The sequence below is a fragment of the Nymphalis io genome, chromosome 24, assembly GCF_905147045.1.
Source record: "Nymphalis io chromosome 24, ilAglIoxx1.1, whole genome shotgun sequence".
Taxonomy (NCBI): Eukaryota; Metazoa; Arthropoda; class Insecta; order Lepidoptera; family Nymphalidae; genus Nymphalis; species Nymphalis io.
Genome location: NC_065911.1, coordinates 7,049,694 through 7,068,942, shown reverse-complemented (window position 1 = coordinate 7,068,942; position 19,249 = coordinate 7,049,694). Strand labels below are relative to the sequence as shown.

At 31.7% G+C, this 19,249-nt stretch overlaps 1 protein-coding gene across 4 annotated transcripts in view; it reads left to right on the top strand.

Moving 5' to 3' along the window:
* The window catches only part of LOC126777889 (solute carrier family 41 member 1-like), a 101,688-nt gene extending 88,299 nt beyond the window's left edge, over nt 1-13,389 (top strand). For all 4 annotated transcript variants that reach the window (XM_050501181.1, XM_050501179.1, XM_050501180.1 and 1 more), the window contains 8 exons: nt 3,025-3,091; nt 6,828-6,940; nt 7,508-7,652; nt 8,362-8,508; nt 8,939-9,086; nt 9,256-9,461; nt 9,746-9,894; nt 10,446-13,389. In XM_050501181.1, the coding sequence (XP_050357138.1) occupies nt 3,025-3,091; nt 6,828-6,940; nt 7,508-7,652; nt 8,362-8,508; nt 8,939-9,086; nt 9,256-9,461; nt 9,746-9,894; nt 10,446-10,634 (1,164 nt within the window). In that variant the 3' untranslated portion in view covers nt 10,635-13,389. The remainder of the gene's footprint in view (nt 1-3,024; nt 3,092-6,827; nt 6,941-7,507; nt 7,653-8,361; nt 8,509-8,938; nt 9,087-9,255; nt 9,462-9,745; nt 9,895-10,445) is intronic.
* The last annotated feature ends 5,860 nt before the right edge of the window (nt 13,390-19,249 follow it).

The following is a 19,249-nucleotide window of genomic DNA, read 5'->3' as shown; positions in this document are numbered from 1 at the left end:
ACACGCGACCTAGAAATAATTACCTCGTATTAAATAACATCATAATATATTATCGGACCAATTCGTTACGTATTCGATTAGTCATGTACATTGTACGAGTACAGTTATCAAGATTATCACTTAAACGTGATCATATCGAAAAAGGCTTACATAACCATCCTTCCTATCACTAGCTCTAATGATTTAATTTCAATTTCGTTGTAATTGAATATTATTAATATTATTATGTATTCGCTCATTTGGTACACACACATGCATAAACATACACTTAATCTGATTTAGTCTAAATATATATAATTAAGTCCTAAGCTTTTTTTTATTGTATTTTTTATGATGTTTTCATAATCATAATAATAATATCCTGGGACATTATTCACACACGGCCATCTGATCCCAAATTAAGCAGAGCTTGTGCTATGGAAACCAGACAACTGGTATACTACTTATTATATGGATAATTACACCCACACTTTTTTTTATAGAATAGGAAGGCGGACGGGCATATGGGCCACCTGATGGTAAGTGGTCACCAACGCCCATAGACATTGGCATTGTAAAAAATGTTAACCATCGCTTACATCACCAATACGCAACCAACCTTGAGAACTAAGAAGTTATGTCCCTTGTGCCTGTAATTACACTGGCTGACTCACCCTTCAAACCGGAACACAACAATACCAAGTACTGCTGTTTCACGGTAAAATATCTGGGTGGTACCTACCCAGACGAGCTTGCACAAAGCTCTTACACCAGTAGTATCTATAAGAACATGAAATTCAAGCTAGTCATGTCTATACTTATATGATAATATTGTACACTAAAATCTTTTCTGAAACGTACTGCATCGTCTGCTATACATTCTATGTGTATTGGTATATTAGTTTTTCCAGTTAGGCATTACAAAAAATCACCCTTAACGTCTCTTAATTTACTTAAAATAGGTGTATTAATATTATCAACTTTGTCTTTGCCGTTGACTACATGACCGCAGATCCCGAGTTCTTGTTATCAAATACCGGGTTGCGAATTAATATTACGTTGTTCTGTCGAGAAATTCTCAGCAGCAACTTGCTACTTTTGACCTTGCGCTTGAACTCTCCACTCCAGTCGTGTCGTATTTTACCGTCCCATCGGATTATGAGAGTGAAGGAATATAGCGTGCACTTATGAGCTACATATATGTGCTTAGCAGTTAGCTAGTGTCCCTTGAGAAAGGCCGAGGGTAAAATATATCAGGATATTATGTTATCTATTTATAGATATATATAAGCTAAAAGACAGGATATATAATTTTCGCATAAATATTATAGTTTACCATATTTGCTCTACGGCTTATGACCGTGAAGGGGATACCCCTGTAATGAAAGACTTATCTGTTCTTATGAAACATAAATCTAATCGTATACAAAATTGAGGTCAACGTGATACAAATAAACCATAAACATCACTTAATAGTACTTAAAGAACAATGAGCACTTGTGGATTTTCTCGTAATTGTATTTTGATTTGCCGTAAGGACCTCGGAGGTGAGAGTACAATGGAGTGGCGCGTGCGCATACCGTGAGCTGTCGACGTGTCTTTATCGTCGTAGATCGTTCACAGCAGGTTTTTAAGTTATAAAGTTTGATTTGATCAAATATTCCTCAATATCCATTTCTTATACTTATCACCACCATACGTAAAGTTATAGCGAGATTTTCTTTGTATTTAAAATAGATAGGCACACTGGCAAACCCCATTTATATTGGCACTGTAAGAAATATCAATCATCCCTTAAATTGCCAATGCGCCACTATGTATATATTAGTATGTATATATTGTATGCCACATAAGAAATAATATATGTATAAGAAATAACTGAAACTGTACCATCTCTAGTTAACAATAATTTATCTGGTTGTCTTATTGATCACATAAAACATTTTTAATGTTTTATTAAATTGGCAATGTTTTATCATTACGTTCAACCTCTTGACAGAATCTACAGGATATAAGATTTAATGGAATAATATATAATTATGATAATTGTGACACTTTTGCCTGAATATCGTTACGAGATAAGAATTTGATAAATATTTAATAATTAAACATGATTATTACAATATCACGAATGTAAAAATATTTAGTCCTTAAATCAGATATGTTTCGTGTTTTGATGTTTTTGATCGAGCAAAAATACCTACTTTTGTGAAGATAAATTTTTTATCTATAAATTAAAAAATAAAAACATTTTACTGTTAGTAAGTGTGATCAGATATGGTAGTCAGACTTTGTCGGTAAACTATAATAACTCATCTCTATATAACTCATCGCTCCGAGGTAAATAACTAAAGACGAAATTTATGACCAGTGGAATGATACCATAAATTAAAGACCCTTTATTTAAACTCGAATCGTTTCGATATTCGTTCATTTCTTCATTTGCTCATTGTTCTTTACTTAATCTAGTTTAATTTTTCTTATGTTTTATTTGTATTCTAAACGAGAACGTCTTATATCATTATGTTATTAAATCTTCTACATCGCCAACTTTTCATGATTTGTTACTTATGTTGATATGATCTTCTGTAATCGATTTTATAGTAATGTAGCACAGCTGGTCTAAGCTGAGCTGAGGTTCCGTTTACCTGTTAAAAAAATTACATACTTAAATCTTAATACCTCGACTTTCATTGAATTTGATCAAGTTGGATCACTATGAATCAAACAGCAACAAAATGTTCTATACAATTAAATTGGTTAAATTCAACAACGACACTCTAATCTGTTAATTAAGGCTCGTTGATTTATAATAAAGAAATTAGATTGCAAATGATGATGTCCAATATTTTGTGTTTCGCTTACCTTTCAAACCAACATTGAAGATTTCAATGGATTGAAATGAAAGAAATTGTTAGATAATGCATTCGTTCACAATGTTCTCGGTCATCCTGGATTAAGTTTTATAAACTTGTCTAACAGGTTACCCGCTCTTCTTATCTTTGAGTTGATATCAATAATGACTTAATAAATTATCTTTTTCAGAATTGGGAGGTGTTCCAAGTAGTAAAGGCCATATTCGTCTTAGTGCCATCTCTCTCTGGTTTAAAGGGTAAGTAATAATATAATTACTTTTAACATATTTTGCAAAAAGCCGATATGGCCGATATTTAAACCCGGGCAAGCACCACTGGATTTTCATGTGCTTAATTTGTGTTTATAATTTATCTCGTGCTTGACGGTGAAGGGAAATATCGTGAGAAAACCTGCATGTGTCTGGTTTCAATGAAATTTTCTCACATGCGTGTCACAGCATGGTGGAATAAGCTGCAAACCTTCTCCTAAAAAAAGGAGAGGAGGCCTTAGCCTAGCAGTGGGACATTCACAGGCTGTTACTGTAACATATTTATTTATAAGTCATTTCATAAATCCATCACATTCCTTACGTGTACATTATATAATCTTCTTTAATTAAATATAAGCTCGTAAGTAAATTAAATTAGCCCGACAAATCTTGACCGAACTACTAGAAAGTTCTGGAGTTTTCTGTCATGAAATCGGAGGTTGGAAATTAAAAGCTGGCCGTTGGTCCAGAGCCTGAGATTTCTCTGTTCGGGTCAAATTATTTGGAGTGAGGCAATAGAGCGTGCACCTGTTCGCATATGCTTGTACACTATAAAATTTCCTACACAGTTGCCATCCATCCATCCAAAACCTGATTAAATAAGTCTTGATGCTTAACAGCAATTACTTTATTAATGTGTTATTTACATTTATTTGGTTTTATTCGTATTTTTGGACCATATAAGCTTGGCATATTGATTTATATACTTCAAATATTATTTTCGATATTTGACACTTGGTGATAAACGTGTTGATTATTATTTATTATCTGTTTAAAGGAAATCGCTGAAAGGGATATCGATCATTATAAAAAGATTACTTGATAAATAAATATTGTCACTGCGTTCATTGAAATTCTATATAAGATTAAAAGTAACATACAAAGAAAAACAGTGGCAACTTAAATAAAAATATACCTTTTGTTTCTTTCTGTGTTTATTAGAGTAAGTATATGTTTGATTAATATAAGATATTTATTCAGCCTGTAACGCCAATTGCTATTCTAAATGTTCCACTGCTATGTAAAGGCCATGTTTCCTCTTGAGAATAGTTTTGTTGGAGCTCATCATCAATACGATTCATTGTATACACCTTTGACGCAACTTCGTCATACCAAAAATGTAAAGGATAGTTTGAGTGCAATTATTATACACGAAACGATCGCTTCTTGGCTATTTCTTAATCATATTAAAGTGTGTATGAAAAGAAGGACGGCAACGAGATTGGGATTAAAAAAAGTGATAGACAAAGCTAAAATTAAAGAGCGCAAATGTTTTTTTCAAAGGGAATTGTTCGCAAATGTTTATTTGGCTGAGAATTGTACTAACAATATTTTTTTATTCTGTCGATCGATCTCTGTATAATAAACATTTTTATTAATGTCTGCATTATTGTTTATGCACTGATATTTTACTTTCGTCACTGTAATCTTATCGTATTCCTATAATATATGTATGAGTATGATAGGGTCATAAACTTAAACTACTTGAAAAGTGAGGGTTTGTTTTGATGTTTTATCAATGCACACATGTCATGCATGTATTCTTGCATACAAATAAAGAATATAATCGTTTGTAACATAACAATTAAAATTAAATGACATACCTTCAAACGAGATAATATATATACATTAAAAGATAAAAATAAAAAGATTACATCCGTTCAAGTCGTTACTGTTCTTTTTACCATAAATCTTACATGAGACACGACTGTAATGGCTGTCATAAAATTACCCTTTATATTTCACGCTGATAAGGTTTGTCATGCTGACGAATCTGTCATTATGGATAATTGTTGTGTTGCCTTTACGTGATTATTGCAAGTTCTAGAGTTTAATGGGCGTTCGTTAAAATAGTCTGTTGTCTCTTCATCGATATATATTTTGGGTTAAACAGAACCTTAGATTTGGAATGGTATTTTTAGGACTTGTAATAATCTCCTTTTCACTGATTTGGAGATCCTCTATGGAGACTACACAATTGTACAGGGGATTTGTAATATAATAACATACGACTGGAGAGTCTGGACTCTCCAGTCGTATGTTATTATCTTATCTGATATCTGAATATCAGACGACTTAACGTAATTTCCGAAGCTTGATATTATTACATATCCAGCATTTTAATTCAGGGCAATAAGAAATTCACGGCAAACACGGAATCTCACGAACTGCAAGCGAACATGCAAACGGTTAGGATATTTTTTAATCAACTTATACAGGCCTTGCTCACTTTTCTTGAAAAACAAATATTAAATATATATTATAATAGATGATAAATTAATGTGAATTTCAATCGATGCATTTTTTAAAGAGATAGAAGATATGAGATTCGTAACATCCTCTAAAGGCAATTACTTCATGAAAATAGTAGATAAAAATTAAACTGATATATAGGGATGCTCATGGGAATTACCAAAATCATAATTGTTATTATTGGTGTACCCATGGGTTCAATTTTTTATTTGCAATTGAATTCTTATTCATCAAAATCTGACTTTGTTAGGTACTTTAGTGTTAGTTATAAAAAAAAACTGAAATAGGAATCGAATTTAAACAAAAACCGAAACATGAAAGTTCAGACATTTTTTCGATAGTGATTATGGTGTGAATGATGATGATAAATACTACTATGCAGCAATATTTTACTTCTCTCTGGTATTATATTTTATGAATAATTGTATCTGTTACTTGACTTTACAAACGTGATCCCAATCATAACAAGCCCTGAACGACTAAGGAAGGAAGTTTATGCTAAATGGCAATGCCATATAATAACTTTATTATGATAATTATTTAAAATACTACTCTATATATTTTTGCTTTAAACTTATTTCTATGTATCGATGTTCATATTGTTTTCTTTTACTTGAAATCGGATTAATTGTTTTCTTAAATTCGTAAACAATTATCACGATGCACTCAACCAGTTTTCTAGAACGCGATAAAATTGTTTCAAAATAGATAAATAAATACTTGAAATTCTATTTACCGTAATGTTTTGTAAATAACAAAACTTTATAACAATGTAGGTTATTTCATAGTTTCGTAAGGCATAATGACAAAATACCAATCGAACTAAGCAATATTGTTGAAAGATAAGATAATAAAGTACATGTTCTATTGCGAGAAGTGAGACAAAGGAACAAATTAATTACCCGTTGAACTTATTTTTAATAGGGGTTTTACGTTAAATTTCCAAGTATAGCCTACTTCAATCAAAAGTGTAGTAAATACAAATAAACAATTTTGACATTGAGGTGACGCGATTTCATTGGACGAGACCCTGAATAATCTATCATATTCATTATGGTGTCGCGAAAAATCGGCGTTTTGAATATCGGCGATGTTGTTATCGGAACTTTGAACTTTTGGTAAAATAAAGTAAATAAAGATATTTTCAAATCGCATTGAATATGAAAATAGAAAGTTTGTTTGTTTTCATATTCCATGCTATTGGTATTTGGAGTATAAGTAAAAGTTCATGCCAAACATTTATTTAACTTTACTAAAACACAAATTTCATTATTAGGATTCTTGAAGTAATTTAATAATTAGTTTATTACCTACCTTCATCAGTATGTTGGGGGAGGGGTGTCAGCGTGTTAGGGGAAAAAAATTATTGCCACACTCTGAGCAAATAATGACACTTTCAATTTCACGTATAATAAGATATACTTGGTGCCACTAGCTAGCGAGCCCGAATAAAAAAAAAAGTTTTTTGCAGGAAATCTCGACATGTGCCTTGCGTCCCGGCTTTCGACTCAAGCGAACTTGGGGAACATGGTGTCGCCGCGCGAAGTTATATCGATGGTTGTTGGAAACATATCATTAGTTCAGGTAAAAAGGAATCAGAAATTAGTTTTGATGTTTTTTTTTGATTTTGTATATTATTTTTAAGCTTATAATTTTTATACCTCTTGAATATTCAAAATAATTTATTTTAAACAATTTATTGTTTTTGAATGTACATTAAGATAAGATTGAAAAAGTATTCCTCAATCATATTTAGAAATTTAAAGATGGGCTAGGCAATAATAAACAAATATTCAATGAAGTTAGGATTAGAAAACGTTTAGGATTTACAAAAATATTTTAACTCGTATCTATTTTAAACTAAGCCTTATATATAATATGTAACATATTTGTACCAACATATTATTAGGAATATGTCATATCGTTAAAAGTAAAAAAAAAAACTTTGGTTTTATCTTAATAACTTTGAATAGTTTTGTCAGAACGCCATAAGGCTACGTATAAACACCTATATAGTGAATTATTAGATGAACAAGATATAGCAATATCTTACGAAATTATCTTTTGTACCGAAAAGATAAAGTAACCACACCAATGGTTCTTCATATGAAGAAAGATTACATCATATTAAATCCCAAAATATGGTTTTAGGTTCAAGCAATAGTAGCCGCGACAGTAGTATCAATGTTCGCGGTGATTGTGAACACGATCGTTGATAAGGCTTTCAACGGTGATTATGTTCTGTTGCTGATAGCATCAGCTATTTTCACCGCTACAACTACCTGTTTTGTTTTGGGTAAGTCATTGATTATGTATTAAAATAAATCTTTTAAAACTGGTTTAAGGACTAACCTGCTGATTTTCTGTTAATTTTTACAAGTAGTAAAAATAAATGTTGTGGAACATCCTGGGTTGAGGCCGCCTCCTCCCTGGAGGAGAAACAGCTTCTCCTTGAGGAGAAGGTTTAGAGCTAATTCTACCACACAACCGCTACGTATCTATGTATAGATAGCAGGTTTTTTTACAATATTTTCACAGAATTTATTCAAATATTAAATTCAGTGGATTTTGCCAGCATTTGAACCCATACTTTTCGGTTAGGGTTTAATCGTTTTAACCTCTGGGCTAGCTTGACTCATAGATTTTTAAGGCTTACATAATAAATCACGTATATAAATTACGTATATAAGTCTTTAATCTGATTATGTATATAAATCTGAGATCTGTAAATCTGACAACAGTTTCTGTCGTAAAAAATATTGGAATATAACGACGATAGACATTGGCACTGTAAGAAGTATTAACCAATTGTCACTGCATCACCAACCTTGGGGACTAAGATATTATGTACATTGTGCGTGTAGTTACACTGGCTCACCCATCCGTGAAAATTAAAACGACAGTACGAAGTGGTTGAGACCTTACTACCAAGTGATGATAATAACAAAAAATTTAGATTTTTACATGGAACAAAAGTAAAACACATAGTTTAATATTTTTCACAGATTTCGTTATGGTGATGGTAATATTCGGATCACAGAAATTTAAAGTAAATCCCGACAACGTTGCGACACCCCTCGCAGCTTCCATCGGAGACATTGTCAGCAATTCTGTGCTTGCAGTCACTGCTCAATATATGTTTGAACAAATAAGTGAGTTTATTAAATTTTGATATTTTTTTAGTATTAAAATGTGTATGTTTTAATTTATATTGGGAAAGTAAAATAAAAATAAAGATAGTTTATTAATGCGATTGTTAATTTGAATCACTTAAGCGCTTTATGACTTTTTAGCATATTATGTCAGTAAAAAAATTTAAAACATATCTATATATCATTAAATGCGGTGTGGTTTAAGAACCCACTTCGAATCTCACTTATGAAATGTTGATTACCAACTTTGGGTAATTTGCTATTTTTACTTATTTGCGTATTCGCATGTAATTTTCTAACATTTTACATTCGAGTTTCGAGTTTATATCTGTATAGCTTTATAGAACTTTTCACTGCTCGTACGCTATTTGTAATAAAATGGACCAACTAAAAATAAATGAAACATAATTAATATATTTTTGATTTCCAGAAATCTCTCTATGGCAACCTATTGCTCTACTTTGCGTCTACTACAGTCTTCTTCCGATCTGGGTGTTTATTGTTTGGAAGAACAAATACACGAAGACCGTGCTCACGACTGGTTGGACGCCAGTTATTTCAGCTCTCTTCATCAGCGGGTAAGATAAAAACTTTAAATGTAAACATCAAGTATTGATTCGTAATTAAAAATTTAATTTACATGGCAACAATTAAAGTCATAATCCGATACAAAAATATCGTATTAGTATAAATACAATTGGAAGATAAAATTAATAAGTGTTAATCATTGCCTTATCTTATTTTCAGTATCGGAGGTATTGTCCTTGACCAAGCGGTTGAACAATATCAGGGCTATGAGGTCTTTCAACCCATAGTTAATGGTATTGGAGGAAATCTGGTCTGCGTGCAGTCTTCACGATTAGCTACTAATCTCCATCAGACTGCAATACCCGGGGTGCTTCCTGAGAACACAAGGATTATCGAATGGCCATGGAAGACTTTGTTCTATGGAAGTGAGTGCGACGACATTATCTAAAGAAATATTTAAAAGATCTCATCTCAGCATTTGACATCTATACAATGAAAGTGAAATGAAATGGTTTATTCTGATTCCGCATTTGTAATTTGTAAGGGCTCTCAATTATTATTAATCATTAAAAGAGATGAAGCTTTAGAGGACTTTTGACGATTGAAGTATTTAAAAAAATTTTTGTCGTTTCATTTAAATTGTGTCGTCAATGGCGGATACAGATAATAAAGGTTCATTTATTGATACATAAATATTATTCATTCACAGCTACCGCAGCGAAGGTTGCAAGAATGTTGCTCATCCTCGCGGTCTGCGGTCAGATCATATTCATGGTGGTCGCTGACTTCGTTTACCAAGGATTTGTCTCCCTCCAGTTCGTATTTGGAATCACTTACGTTTTGTGCTCACTAATACAGGTAAGTTATTCTCATAAAATGTGATTAATTTATTTGTCTCTAAAGAAAATTGACATAGTGTTATTCTTCTAAAATCTTTGAAGAAGATCTATAGATGCATCGGTAAGGCAACCAACCACCAAACTCACAACATCGTGTTTGAGAAAAATATCTTAAATATATTTATTTTCCATATGTATTCCATTCCATTACAAAACAATATTTATATTACGTTTATGTGTGTTTATAACATAATATTCGAATAGTTAAAATTCGAATATTATGTTATAAATTGTGTTACCAACTTCATGTATATCTAATTAGCCTAAATATTAGCTGGTAGAGGTTGCCTTAAGACGTTAAGCCCTTATCTACCAACTACAATAATTTGGTCAAAATATATTTTTAAAAATAAATAAAGTAATGGCAAAATTTGTCGGCTATCAAAAAAGTTTAGTCAGAAATACAGCACTCTGTATTGAACTTTAGTACTAATAGTTTTAAGATTCAGTTTTAAATTATAAATCTTAGTACATATTTAATCCAATAACAAATATTTTCCTACATTTCAGGTTATGGTGCTTTTGTATCTATCGTACATCTTGATCCACTTCATGTGGAAGAAGAAGAAGGATCCTGACAACGCAGCTATCCCTTACTTGACAGCTTTGGGCGATCTCCTCGGCTCAGTTTTCCTCGGTCTAGCATTCGTTATACTGTCTATATTCGGTATGGAATACGGTAACAATGTTCCGAACTAGATGATTAAATGTGGCTGAAAACCAAAAAAATATAAATAAAACTTTTACTCTGAATCTTACTACCGATCTATTAATGCTATTGCTATGCGTAGGTGATAGTGACGCCTTAGCACAAACCTTCATAAACATTGTCACATTCATCGCATATGTTGGGGAATCGGTCATAAGTTCAGTCATATTAATTGATCAAATCCAAATTGAGCGTTTGCGCTAATTCGTCCGTCAAAAGTTTGTGTGATTTGTATTATTTTATCGAAATGTCGGAACAGTATTATGGACGTGAAAGGACAAATACTTAAACTATTAGTGCCAATTAATTCCGAGAATGTTTAATATTGCGAGATGTAAATGTTTCTAATCGTTTCGATAAGTATCATAAGAAATGATAATGCAAAAAATGACCCGCTTTCGTAGTGGCTCAAACTGTGATAATATGTTCCAAAAAATGTGATTAAATGCAATTATAATATTTAAAGAAATTAATTCATCTCGCGATGGACAATAATTCGATGACACTTGTTAAACGTCAATGTGACATTAGCGCTGCTAAAAGACAACAAATGATTTTGCTAGTTTTAAGTCAATTGTCAGTTTTATTAAATTTGACACGATATGTCAATGATGTTTTTTTAATCAAATTCGGAAAGTGTATGATTGTAAGCATTCATTTCATTCAGTATGTATATTGCATTTATTAAATTCATATTCGTAAATTTATGATCTTCAAATATAAAACTAAAAATTATTTATATAGAAACTTTCGCCAATCGTGTAATTTTCATGTACCTCTTATATCGAGATTGTTTAAAATTCTTATAAATATAAATTGAGTTACAGAGGCGTAACTAGACTATTATTCAAATGCCCACTATTTTTTTATCCGTCTTTATTCGGGCAAAGGAAACTCCATAGTACAGACTAGTTATAGTATTTTTAAGTAAATGTGATTAAAAAGCAAAAATGACAAAAAAAAAATTAGAAAACAAGAAGGATTGTAATAGTAACTTGCTGGAGCGGAACTTTTTCTTATTAAATTTTAGAGTTTTGTTTGTACCCATCGTGGACAAGTGATATTTTACGAATTCCTTTTTTAAATATAATTTGTTAATTTTTGCGTACGTTTGAAAAAAAATCAATTAAACGTTAAGACCACGGTTCACAGTTCCTAGTTACGCCAATGTTGCCACATTGTTAGCTCTTTTTCATTATATACAATATCATTCCGATAGAAAGAGATAAATATCTCAATAGACTTCGATAGCTTAGTTAGCTGTTATTTTAGAAGAATGAGTACAATAAAGCAATGTATAGTATTAAGATACCTAAAGATAATTTATTAATAGCTGTAAATTAATAGCCGGGTGAATGGAAATGGTTGTAGGTTTGTTGGACGTATCATGTATGTATATTATGTATTCCAGAATACTAAGCGGATTATTTTTTATCTGTCTTCCTAACTGTTCGCTTGCTATAAAGACTCCTTTTTTATTTTGTCAAAATCAGACGCGGATTAAGCTTTCAAATTATTATTTTTTATTAATGGACATCTATATGTAAATTTATTTTTATATAAACGAAATTAGTCCAATACAGTTTTTATATCAACATAATAATTTAATTTAGATCGAAGCGTTGTTATAATGTTTGTAATGTCACAAGTCAATATTGACCTTACATAATAGTTTTAAGGCATATATTTGAATGAATGATGTGATACAATTGAGATTTTAATATGTATATATATATATATATAGTTGATTGTTATGTAGTACGTAGGCCAAATAATCGCCGCTGACGTTTATTTCATAAGCCCATGTTCTTGTCAGATTAGGATGATTTCAATGAAATGTAACGTAACGGTAATATACAATGATAGGGTCGATTTTAAGGCGACGTTTCTGTGTAACGTTTGAGACAAACGCATCTGACGCAAGAATGTTTTATATGTACAGTATATTATTTTAATTTCTGTTCGTTGTTATATGGCTGGTGCTTTGAACGACTTAAGGATTAAGGGTTAAATATAAATCTGGTATCCAGTAATTCATCTTAGTTAGCAAGCGTATTTCATTTGTTATATTAAAAAAAGGTACGACGTACACATTCCAATCATTTTTTGTAAATTATTTGTAAAAAAAAACCAAGTTGTTTTTGCAATTTATTATGTTAAATGAATTGTGCGACCATTTTAATATTAATATTTGTTTATAATTTGTAAAAATTGGATTGAAATGTATGGAATGTGTTATGTATATATAGTCGATTCCAATTTAAGAATGTCTAGATACAAACAAACCTCAAATTTACATGTAATCAAATATCATGCGCTGCTATATTGTGCACCATAAACGATTCTTGATTAATATATCTTTATTTATAATAAAACATTATTCCACATAAATCCTATAACAATTTCGCTATATTCAAAAGACCAGTTTTTAAGGAATCCATAATTAATATCATAGATTACTCAAGATGTCGACCAATGATATCACGTCAATTCAATGTCGATGTCGTTTATTTGTCTTTGCTTCGTCTGTGATTGGAATAAGCTATGTATATAAGATTCACATATGAATCCCTAATCTGACAATAAGATATGGTGCTAAATTGAGACGTATTTAAGACGTGGAGTGTTGTTATGTAAAAAGACAGTATTTTTAATTGCAAAGAGTAATGTTTAATTATTTCATGAAATGTATTGGTATTTTTTTAATTAGGATATTTTTATTTTAATAAAAACACTATGAAATTATTTTGTGTTTTTAATTGTATCGAATAGTTCTTTGAATTGAATAATTTTGAGACTTGACTGATGTTTATTTATATAAGAGTAGTGCCTCGAACCAATGAAATGTTTGATTGTCGACACTAGTACAAGAAATATTACAATACATATTGACTATCATTTAATGTCCGGTTACCATTTTCAAGAAACGATTAATTTGCTTACTTTGTCTATAAGACTTCAGAAGCTGCCTTGGTTTACTTACAAATTAGCAGACTATTTTGTTAGAACAAATTCGAAAATCATCGCAGTATATGATCGTGAAATGTCCGAAGATGATATACGACACTGACTATAATAATTATAACATTTCAAATATATCATTTCAAGTATCAAAATGGCGTATCACCGTAAATTTGTTGTCAAGATTCCACAAGTGAGATAAACGGTGAATTCTTCAGGAATAACACTGCAAAAAACTACATAACATAAATAATAATGAATAACGAATAGTAAAAAATAAAATAAAAAGTGTAAACGTCAATTTACTATCCGTAAATAAAAGGTATCGTTTTTTGATTTGACTAACCGGGCTTAAATCAATTATTGGTTTCAATGGAACTGAGCGTGTAATGATGAATTTGCACAGATATATATATATTAATTACTTTTTATTTCAAGAAATAAAAGATTATTTTTTATGTTCATAATATAATTTAATGTATCATTGTGTTATTATCATTGAAATATAAAAATGTTTGATATTAAAAACTTTTTTATTAACCTCCAAATGCGGTTTAAATTACTATAGATTAAGAACATAATCTTGATATTTATTAATAACATTTTAATTAGTGACACTGGAATGTTGGTTGGCGCTGAAAGAAATAACAACCATACAACCATCGCCAATGCGACACCAACCTTGGGAATTAACATGTTATAACTAAGATGTCCCTTGTACCATTACTTGACTGACTTACCCTTCAAACCGGAACACAAAAATAGTAAGTATTGCTTATTGGTGTTACATAGAACGTTGGCACAAATATGGAATGTTGGTCCACATATAATATATTAATAGAAAATATCTTTATACTATACACATTGTTGTAAAGCGCCCGCTAGCTGGCGCTGAAGCACATTCTGTTCCACTCAACAAATCGCCATAACAATTGGTATACATTTGAACACGGAAAATTTTAAGTGCATATCGTATTACAACGCATGCTGAGAACTGATTAGTCTTATATTTAAGAATAAATTATTGCTTTTTTTCTTTTTTAATGCGTACACGCATCATTCATACGATTGAGCTGAAATTTTGAACAGTTGTTGTTGGCACGCGTGAAGGTTTCTGGCCTAGAAAGCCAACGTATAATCAGTGTGCCAGCCATATCGGATAATTGTTCAATTTAAAATATAATTGCGTAAAATGAAGGATTGGATAAGTTAATCGAACCACTGCAGAAATAAAATAATATAACTATAATATAATAAATATAAGATAACTTTTAACACACTACAAAAATGAGTTTACAAATTCAGTGGACATCTTCTCACATACTTTCTACAAGCTTATTTTTTTTAAATAATATGCAACAGCACTATTTTTAGGTAAATTCCTGCATTACGCAATCACGCTGTGGAATTAGCTTTCTCCAGCGTTTTTTCTAAACCGATATTATGACTTAGGAACCTTGAAGAAAAGAGGGTACAACGGCAATGCACCTGCAAGCCCTCTGATGTTGCAGTTGTCCATGGCCACTTTCCATTAGGTGAGCCTCCTGCCTCTTTGGCTCCAATTAAATAAAAAAACTGTTCCGTCGGGGATTTTTTTTTAATATTAGCAATCCCCATTTTAAGGAATTTACTAATAGTAGGAAGTTTAGTAATTTACCCCTCCAATTAAACAAAGTTTATGATGGGAATTGCGACAATAGCCTAAAGTTCGAACCTGGGACCTGCATGCGGCTTGTAAGCCGAAGCCCTATTGGTCCTTGGTATTACCTTTATCTTTCGGTTTTTGTTTTTTTAAGAATGTTAGGTAAGTATTTTAAATAAAATCAATTTTTTTTTTCATTTCTTACCATCTCACTCTAATGTAAGCCGTGTAAAAAAACTTCGTTCCAAAAAATAAGTGAACCGAATAATGCGTATGCGTATTTATAATTAACTATTTTGTGCCCTCGACTGCGCTCCTGATAAGTTGAGGAGAGAGGTGATTCCAGTTAGGTACCTTATGTATTTATATACCCCAAGGAATGTGTATGCAAAAGATCACATTGATCGGTTGAGTAGGTAAGACGTGAATGCCACGGTAGCATGCGAAAGCGATCCCGTGGCGCTCCTCGTTAAGACGGAAAGGGTACCGCTGGTTTTTTAGTAGGTATTCCGATGTTCGCGACGCATTCGGCGCCTTGGTCACCGGCGAGGCCCACATTCCCCCCCACTGTTCCCGTGGGGGAAACGCGCAATACGTTTTTCCAGCGTTAAAAAAAAGGTAAGACTACTAAAAAAGGTAAGTTACTTTTTCACAATAACAAAAAAAAAAGATAGGATATCTCGTTCGGTGGTAAAGGAAAACATCGTGGAAAAACCGATACGTGCTGAAAAAAACGCTACAACATGTTTTTATCACTACGTCACAAATTTAACAATATTAAATAGTATTTAATCACATATGTATTAAAATTAATCATGATAATGTAGATTTTGGGAATAACAAATTCAATTCAATTATAGATAAGATATTATAATGATGTATGAATAAGTTAATACGATAATTCGGTATTTAAAATTAATTATCAATACAAATAATGACAAATAAATATATTTGATATTATTTTTCTGATAAGCCTTTATTTACTTATTAACTATGTTTATACTGCGGCTTGTTTCGAATTGAATCTGGATAAAGTGTATATTATGATTGTTAATAGTTTGCAAATTGGTTGACGTTAAAAGTGAATGTTATATTCCATAAATTTATAGCATATTCCAATCACAAGAGGACTAAATACAAATAAGCAAACTTTGGCATTGAACATTGGTCGAGACCTTGAATAATCTATTATCACAATTTATAATTTTACATCAGCGTTTTGTCTGTTATTTTATGCAGTTTATCTACCTACCTATCTAGCTTGAACAGGGCTGGTGACGCTGTCAAGGGCAATAAGACCAGCAGCAAACACATTCCAAGAAAAATGTCCAAAAAATCACATTATAATATTATATGTGTATTAATTTCAGAATTTGACCACTCAAGATTCATTTATCACGTAGATAACTTACGAACCACTAGCAATCACGTTAATATTGAAATTAAACGCAATATATTCTATATCTGCATATCTTAATGCGTGCAATTTTTATATTACGTCACTTGTTATTATATTTTATTTATCAGGTGTAATGAGTTACTTATATAAAATAATTAGTTTACTGGTGGTAGGGCTTTGTGCAAGCTCGTCTGGGTAGGTACCAGCCACTCATCAGATGTTCTACCGCAAAACAGCAATACTTGATATTGTTGTGTTCCGGTTTGAAGGGTGAGTGAGCCAGTTTAATTACAGGCACAAGGGACATAAAATCTTAGTTCCCAAGGTTGGTGGCGCATTGGCTATAAGCGATGGTTGACATTTCTTACAATGCCAATGTCTAAGGTGACCACTTATCATCAGATGGAAAAAAAGAGTTATATATTGTTATGAGGCAGGCGAACGAATACACAATTTTATAGTTTTTAGTACTTTAAATTTTTACAATTTTTTTTTATATAGAATAGGAAGGCGGACGAGCATATGGGCCACCTGATGCTAAGTGGTCACCAACGCCCATTGACATTGGCATTGTAAGAAATGTTAACCATCGCTTACATCACCAATGCACCACCAACCTTGGGTACTAAGATGTCCCTTGTGCCTGTAATAACACTGGCTCACTCACCCTTCAAACCGGAACAACAATACCAAGGACTGCTGTTTTGCGGTAGAATATCTGATGATACCGATCCAGACGAACTTGCACAAAGCTCTACCACCAGTAAATTTATCTAATTTTGCTTATACATTTGTCCTGACCAAGGTTGAACATACGGTACGATATATATATAACTATTATTGTTAACGAAAACAAGACTATTACAAGGACAAATATTCAATGAAGGCATACTAAAACTACACAATATATAATCTTTTTTTTTATTTTTTTTAATATTTACTAACAACTTACACATTCATACAAAAGTTATTGAACTAATATAATAATAATAATAATATAAACAGTAGAAAAGAAAGATACTGAAATGTTTCGTTATGAAAAAACAACGGCCCATATATATCCCACAGCTGGACATTTTCTGTTAAGAAGACAGAATAGAGTTTATTCCATCACGTTCTTCTGCGGGATGGTAGTTCCACATTTCGCAAATTTCATCAGACACAAATTTCCTTTCATCACTGAGCACCTAATTAATTATTATCCCATGGAAATTAAGTAGTACTTGCCTAGATTTGGATAAGCTCCAGTCTTCAGGTAAACTCCACGTAGAACACGCGTGGTTTACTAGACCATCTTCGCGGTGAGAGTTAATAAATAAAAATCTCTGAATTATAGAAACATCAAAATCACATTTGTTTTAGAAAAAAAAATGTTAATAATACCTGGAAATTTAGCACGTTTAAAAAATATCAATGTGTGAGTCAGCCTCGGCTCTTTCACAGCAATGAGCAGGAATGAAAGATTTTTTTTCAGCAATGCAGAAGACATTTTGATAAAATATGACAGCGCGTGAAGTAAATGAAGCTGTGAACGTTGGTTGGTACTAACTGTTTAGGTAACAACGAAATAGGTGGCGCTGTCGATATTTCTGAATCGCGCAAAATATTTGACACGGATTATTTACCATTAAAAAATATATATACATTTTTGTTTATAAAATAAGAAGGCGGACAGATTACCTACCTGATTGAAAATGGTCACGATCACCCATAAACATTGGCACTGTAAGAAATATTAACCATTACATCGTCGATATGCCACCAACCTTTGGAACTAATATATAATGTGCCCCTTGTGCTTATAGTTTCACTGGCTCACTCACCCTTCAGTAGGTGGCAAAAATCTACCCAAGATGGCAAAAAGCCTTGCCTCCAAATTCAATCAAACTTAATTGATTTTAACATCAGAGATAAGCTTTGGTTCTTTCATCTTTTGATCCCAGGTTACTTCAGGTTTAAGCACTGCGGTATAATTTGTATTTTGTCTATGATGTATGATGTTTATGTATATGTATGTTATATATGAGAATCTAAAAGTGACTCAGGAGAATAAAATATATAAATTATATATTTTTTTAACTTTCTTCTGGGTCCAGAAAAATATATAATATATAAATTAAGTTGTGAAAATGAAAATACTTTGAAAATATTTTAGTACAGATTCGTCTTTTGTTGTTTTTTTATTGAAAGATAAGGTGTAAAGGTAGAAAAAAAAGAAAACAAATTTTTATTAAACAATTATTTAGCTTGTATATACATATTTTTTATTATGATCTTTTTAACAATTTCTGTCTGCAGGCAATCTAACTTAATGTGTTTTTTCACCCCTCCAGAGGTCAAAGAGTCGACGTTTGTTGAATCTGGTAACTTGCCAAATATAGCTTCGACTTATACGTCGCGTGAGCCAAAAGTGTGTAGAACAAAATTTTCCTTGAGAAGTAGTGAAATAATACAGAATTGTACTAACATTTTTGCCATTTTAATAAGTGAACTTGCAAATGTCTCACTACTGGGAATTGCCTCCTCCTCCTTTCGAAGAGATGGTTTGGTACTCCACCACGCTGCTCAAATCAGGTTAATTGATTGTCATAATTGTATACAAA